Here is a 6840-nt window from a genome sequence, read left to right as displayed (position 1 = left end):
CACACTCATGCGCACTCACACACACACTCATGCGCACTCACACACACACTCATGCGCACTCACACACACACTCATGCGCACTCACACACACACTCATGCGCACTCACACACATGCGCACTCACACTCATGCGCACTTACACTAATGTGCACTCATGCGCACTCACACTCACACTCATGCGCACTCACACACACACTCATGCGCACTCACACACATGCGCACTCACACTCATGCGCACTCACACACACACTCATGCGCACTCACACACATGCGCACTCACACTCATGCGCACTCACACACACACTCATGCGCACTCACACACATGCGCACTCACACTCATGCGCACTCACACTCATGTGCACTCATGCGCACTCACACTCACACTCATGCGCACTCACACACACACTCATGCGCACTCACACACACACTCATGCGCGCACACACACACTCATGCATGCACACACACACACACTCATGCATGCACACACACACACACTCATGCATACACACACTCATGCATGCACACACACACACACTCATGCATGCACACACACACACACTCATGCACTCTCTCTCACAAACCACCTTCGGTTGCACAACCACTGAATGTCATGTGTGTCACACAAACACTGCATTACTGCGGTTTTCTGAAGCGTCAGTCAGTTGCAGCTGTAATGTGACTCTCATCTGTCTCCGTTTTGGAGATTTTGGTCTATTTTGCTTCCACATCATGACTTCTTTCAGACTACAGGAAAGAAAACATCCAAAATACACATTTAAGTGTTTGTTTCCTGTCTGTTCACAGTATTTTCTGATTCTTCGAGTGATAAAAAGAGAAATCTAAAATCTCCTCTGGAAAATCCTTTATTGTCAACAAAATCAAACAAGAATATTCAGCCTGGCTTTATCCAGTGTTCAGATTTATGATCAATACATTTATACAAACTAGTGCATATTTATTTAGACAATGCCTAGTTTGCATATTTAAAAATAACATTTCAGAGAACTGGGGAATAATGGTGATATCTATTGGTTCAAATGTTTGCATGTTTTCACCTGGAGTGTCTTAAACCTCTAGAATCGTTCATTTGGTCCCATGCTTTTTTGTAAGCTCAAATAGGCCTAACTCATTCTGGAGCTTCTTTTGATTTTGACGTGTGTGTGTGTGTGTGTGTGTGTGTGTGTGTGTGTGTGTGTGTGTGTGTGTGTCGAACAGGAGACTGAGTCAGAGACCCACGGCTGAAGAGCTGGAGCAGAGGAACATCCTCAAACGTGAGTCCAGAACCCAGAGAGACACTTACACACCACAGCACACTTCCCATGATGCAGTCTGTTCCTCGTGGATGAAATCAGATCCTCACTGTTGACTGTAATGTGCAGTGATCTTGCTTCAGCCTTTAACACCATATGTGTGTTGAATCTGCTGATGTGAACTCAACACCTCTGACCTCTGACCTGCTCCTGTCCCACAGCTCGTAATGAGCAGGAGCAGATGGAGGAGAAGAGAGAGATCAGACGCCGACTCTCACGCAAGGTATGATGGGGAGCATGTGATGTGTGATTGAGTGAGTGTGTATATACAGTGGGTACGGAAAGTATTCAGACCCCCTTAAATTTTTCACTCTTTGTTATATTGCAGCCATTTGCTAAAATCATTTAAGTTCATTTTTTTCCCTCATTAATGTACACACAGCACCCCATATTGACAGAAAAACACAGAATTGTTGACATTTTTGCAGATTTATTAAAAAAGAAAAACTGAAATATCACATGGTCCTAAGTATTCAGACCCTTTGCTCAATATATATATATATATATATATATATACAGTATATGTGTGTGTGTTAATATGTGCTGAGTGTGTGTGTGTGTGAGAGAGAGAGAGTGTGTGTGTGTGTGTGTGTGTGTGAGCGAGAGAGAGAGAGAGAGAGAGTGTGTGCATGTGTGTGTGTGTTGATGTGTTTATAATGTGCTGAGGGTGTGTGTGTGTGTGTTTATAACATGCTGAGTGTGTGTGTGTGTGTGTGTGAGCGAGAGAGAGAGAGAGAGAGAGTGTGTGCATGTGTGTGTGTGTTGATGTGTTTATAATGTGCTGAGGGTGTGTGTGTGTGTGTTTATAACATGCTGAGTGTGTGTGTGTGTGTGTGTGAGCGAGAGAGAGAGAGAGAGAGAGTGTGTGCATGTGTGTGTGTGTTGATGTGTTTATAATGTGCTGAGGGTGTGTGTGTGTGTGTTTATAACATGCTGAGTGTGTGTGTGTGTGTGTGTGAGCGAGAGAGAGAGAGAGAGAGAGTGTGTGCATGTGTGTGTGTGTTGATGTGTTTATAATGTGCTGAGGGTGTGTGTGTGTGTGTTTATAACATGCTGAGTGTGTGTGTGTGTGTGTGTGAGCGAGAGAGAGAGAGAGAGAGAGTGTGTGCATGTGTGTGTGTGTTGATGTGTTTATAATGTGCTGAGGGTGTGTGTGTGTGTGTTTATAACATGCTGAGTGTGTGTGTGTGTGTGTGTGAGCGAGAGAGAGAGAGAGAGAGAGTGTGTGCATGTGTGTGTGTGTTGATGTGTTTATAATGTGCTGAGGGTGTGTGTGTGTGTGTTTATAACATGCTGAGTGTGTGTGTGTGTGTGTGTGAGCGAGAGAGAGAGAGAGAGAGAGTGTGTGCATGTGTGTGTGTGTTGATGTGTTTATAATGTGCTGAGGGTGTGTGTGTGTGTGTTTATAACATGCTGAGTGTGTGTGTGTGTGTGTGTGAGCGAGAGAGAGAGAGAGAGAGAGTGTGTGCATGTGTGTGTGTGTTGATGTGTTTATAATGTGCTGAGGGTGTGTGTGTGTGTGTTTATAACATGCTGAGTGTGTGTGTGTGTGTGTGTGAGCGAGAGAGAGAGAGAGAGAGAGTGTGTGCATGTGTGTGTGTGTTGATGTGTTTATAATGTGCTGAGGGTGTGTGTGTGTGTGTTTATAACATGCTGAGTGTGTGTGTGTGTGTGTGTGAGCGAGAGAGAGAGAGAGAGAGAGTGTGTGCATGTGTGTGTGTGTTGATGTGTTTATAATGTGCTGAGGGTGTGTGTGTGTGTGTTTATAACATGCTGAGTGTGTGTGTGTGTGTGTGTGAGCGAGAGAGAGAGAGAGAGAGAGTGTGTGCATGTGTGTGTGTGTTGATGTGTTTATAATGTGCTGAGGGTGTGTGTGTGTGTGTTTATAACATGCTGAGTGTGTGTGTGTGTGTGTGTGAGCGAGAGAGAGAGAGAGAGAGAGTGTGTGCATGTGTGTGTGTGTTGATGTGTTTATAATGTGCTGAGGGTGTGTGTGTGTGTGTTTATAACATGCTGAGTGTGTGTGTGTGTGTGTGTGAGCGAGAGAGAGAGAGAGAGAGAGTGTGTGCATGTGTGTGTGTGTTGATGTGTTTATAATGTGCTGAGGGTGTGTGTGTGTGTGTTTATAACATGCTGAGTGTGTGTGTGTGTGTGTGTGAGCGAGAGAGAGAGAGAGAGAGAGTGTGTGCATGTGTGTGTGTGTTGATGTGTTTATAATGTGCTGAGGGTGTGTGTGTGTGTGTTTATAACATGCTGAGTGTGTGTGTGTGTGTGTGTGAGCGAGAGAGAGAGAGAGAGAGAGTGTGTGCATGTGTGTGTGTGTTGATGTGTTTATAATGTGCTGAGGGTGTGTGTGTGTGTGTTTATAACATGCTGAGTGTGTGTGTGTGTGTGTGTGAGCGAGAGAGAGAGAGAGAGAGAGTGTGTGCATGTGTGTGTGTGTTGATGTGTTTATAATGTGCTGAGGGTGTGTGTGTGTGTGTTTATAACATGCTGAGTGTGTGTGTGTGTGTGTGTGAGCGAGAGAGAGAGAGAGAGAGAGTGTGTGCATGTGTGTGTGTGTTGATGTGTTTATAATGTGCTGAGGGTGTGTGTGTGTGTGTTTATAACATGCTGAGTGTGTGTGTGTGTGTGTGTGAGCGAGAGAGAGAGAGAGAGAGAGTGTGTGCATGTGTGTGTGTGTTGATGTGTTTATAATGTGCTGAGGGTGTGTGTGTGTGTGTTTATAACATGCTGAGTGTGTGTGTGTGTGTGTGTGAGCGAGAGAGAGAGAGAGAGAGAGTGTGTGCATGTGTGTGTGTGTTGATGTGTTTATAATGTGCTGAGGGTGTGTGTGTGTGTGTTTATAACATGCTGAGTGTGTGTGTGTGTGTGTGTGAGCGAGAGAGAGAGAGAGAGAGAGTGTGTGCATGTGTGTGTGTGTTGATGTGTTTATAATGTGCTGAGGGTGTGTGTGTGTGTGTTTATAACATGCTGAGTGTGTGTGTGTGTGTGTGTGAGCGAGAGAGAGAGAGAGAGAGAGTGTGTGCATGTGTGTGTGTGTTGATGTGTTTATAATGTGCTGAGGGTGTGTGTGTGTGTGTTTATAACATGCTGAGTGTGTGTGTGTGTGTGTGTGAGCGAGAGAGAGAGAGAGAGAGAGTGTGTGCATGTGTGTGTGTGTTGATGTGTTTATAATGTGCTGAGGGTGTGTGTGTGTGTGTTTATAACATGCTGAGTGTGTGTGTGTGTGTGTGTGAGCGAGAGAGAGAGAGAGAGAGAGTGTGTGCATGTGTGTGTGTGTTGATGTGTTTATAATGTGCTGAGGGTGTGTGTGTGTGTGTTTATAACATGCTGAGTGTGTGTGTGTGTGTGTGTGAGCGAGAGAGAGAGAGAGAGAGAGTGTGTGCATGTGTGTGTGTGTTGATGTGTTTATAATGTGCTGAGGGTGTGTGTGTGTGTGTTTATAACATGCTGAGTGTGTGTGTGTGTGTGTGTGAGCGAGAGAGAGAGAGAGAGAGAGTGTGTGCGCGTGTGTGTGTGTTGATGTGTTTATAACGTGCTGAGTGTGTGTGTGTGTGTGTTTATAACGTGCTGAGTGTGTGTGGTGTTTCAGCTGAGTCAAAGGCCTACAGTGGAGGAGCTGCGACACGCTAAGATCCTGATCTGCTTCTGTGATTACGTGGAGGTGGCAGACGCTCAGGACTACGACAGACGCACAGACAAACCCTGGACGAGACTCACAGCGGCCGACAAGGCGAGTCAGATGAGTGTTGATAGCTGAGATGTGATCGGTCCGCTACTGAGAGAACCGTCACATCTGGAGGGCTTAGACTGTGATTTTCATTAGTGATGCACCGACATTCGACAACTTAATTATTTTGTACAGAGATCTTTTACTCTGTTTTCAGTTTACAAATACTTCACTAAACTCTATTTGTAGCTCCTGCCATTCAATAATCACAATAAGCTTTTTTATTTGTCCCTTTTTGATAAGAAACAATGTCTCCGCTTTCAATGAGGGAATGTGTCTTTGCTGCTCTTTAATGAGTGCTGACAGATGCTGGAGTGAAGCGATCATCTCTTCCTCTTTACTACTAGTTACAGCAGCAAATAAACATGACCGAACAGCAGAAACAGAACAACTCGCTGAAATCAGTCCTGAATCACAGAATCAATCAGTGATTCAACCATCAATAAAACAGCTTGACATTTTACATTTACATTTAGTCATTTAGCAGATGCTTTTATCCAAAGCGACAAATGAGGACAACAGAAGCAATCAATTGTAGCATTAAAACAACTAAACACAGATCCAAAACTAAAAGCTAAAACTTTATAAATACTACTTGTACACATTTTAAAAATAAAGAAATTAAATAAAAATGACAAATGCATACAACAAAATTTCAAATCTTAACATTTAAATGAAAAACTAAAAATAAAGTATATATATAAAAAAATATATACACACACACACACACACACACACAAAGAAAAACAAGTAGATACAATAGAAAAATAGAAAGCTAGTGTTTGTTTTTTGTTGTTTTTTAAAATATAGAATAAAAAAGATAAATATAAAGTAGAATTAAAATAGAATAGAAAGTGTTAGAGTTAGAGGGTCAAATAAAGGTGAGATCAATAATGTCACGTAACATCACGTTTACCTCAGAAAAAACATTCAATGACCTTAAACTCGATCATTAGCTAGAAAAAATAACTCTAGAGGGGAGCATTTTGATAAATATATGCAGTATTACATATTGTATTTTACAGAATCTGTTGACATTTAATGCATGTTTGAATAAATGTCATCTGTCATTTAAATGTATATATTTCAGCAATAAATTGGAATAGAATTATAATTATATTAAAAAGTGATTAAAAAAACTGCCTCGTGCAATTTAAATGTTTATTTGTGTTTATTAAATATATTTGATTAATTAATTGATAAAATAAATTTTTTTCCTTTTTTTTCTTTTTGCTAAATTAAAACTTTATTTATGTTTTTATTTTTATTTATTTTTTAAAGTGATGCATCACTAATTTTGGTGCAAGAAGCAAGGCAAAGCACATTTGGCAAATACAAACCGAGATCCTACAGAACAGATCTTCAGAGAGTAGTGCTGCTTCACAGAAACATCAGCTAAACATGAAACGATTTATTCTGTTGGAAGTTTGCATTAATATTCATAAATCCTAATGCAAAAATACTTCCTGAGTGTTACATGTTAAGCACTGTTCTGGTGTTTTGTAATTGGAGCAAAATAATTAGGTAACAAAGCTGTGCGCAAAAGTGTTTACATTTACATTTAGTCATTTAGCAGACGCTTTTATCCAAAGCGACTTACAATTGGGGGATACATAAAGCGATTCTTCTTAAAGAGGCAAACAGACACAAGAAGTGGTTGTAATACCAAGTTCTTAGACATTGTTCAAATAAGTACAAGCTAGAAAGAGAAGGAATAAATAAAGAGAGAGAAACTTTTTTTTTTATGATGAAGTCAAGTAGCTTCGAAAGAGATGAGTTTTCAGCTGTCGCTTGAAA

General features: G+C 41.6%; 1 protein-coding gene across 1 annotated transcript in view; it reads left to right on the top strand.

The window, feature by feature from the left end:
* The window catches only part of LOC107563111 (phosphatase and actin regulator 1-like), a 19410-nt gene that overhangs the window by 10312 nt on the left and 2258 nt on the right, over nt 1-6840 (top strand). The window contains exons 5-7 of the mRNA XM_016247896.1: nt 1216-1271; nt 1472-1533; nt 4906-5046. Coding sequence (XP_016103382.1) covers nt 1216-1271; nt 1472-1533; nt 4906-5046 — 259 coding nt within the window. The remainder of the gene's footprint in view (nt 1-1215; nt 1272-1471; nt 1534-4905; nt 5047-6840) is intronic.

Source organism: Sinocyclocheilus grahami, unplaced genomic scaffold (genome assembly GCF_001515645.1).
Source record: "Sinocyclocheilus grahami isolate Dianchi unplaced genomic scaffold, SAMN03320097.WGS_v1.1 scaffold857.1, whole genome shotgun sequence".
In the NCBI taxonomy this organism is placed as follows: Eukaryota; Metazoa; Chordata; class Actinopteri; order Cypriniformes; family Cyprinidae; genus Sinocyclocheilus; species Sinocyclocheilus grahami.
The sequence above is the reverse complement of the archived record's forward strand: the minus strand, read 5'-3'. Positions and strand labels throughout refer to the sequence as shown.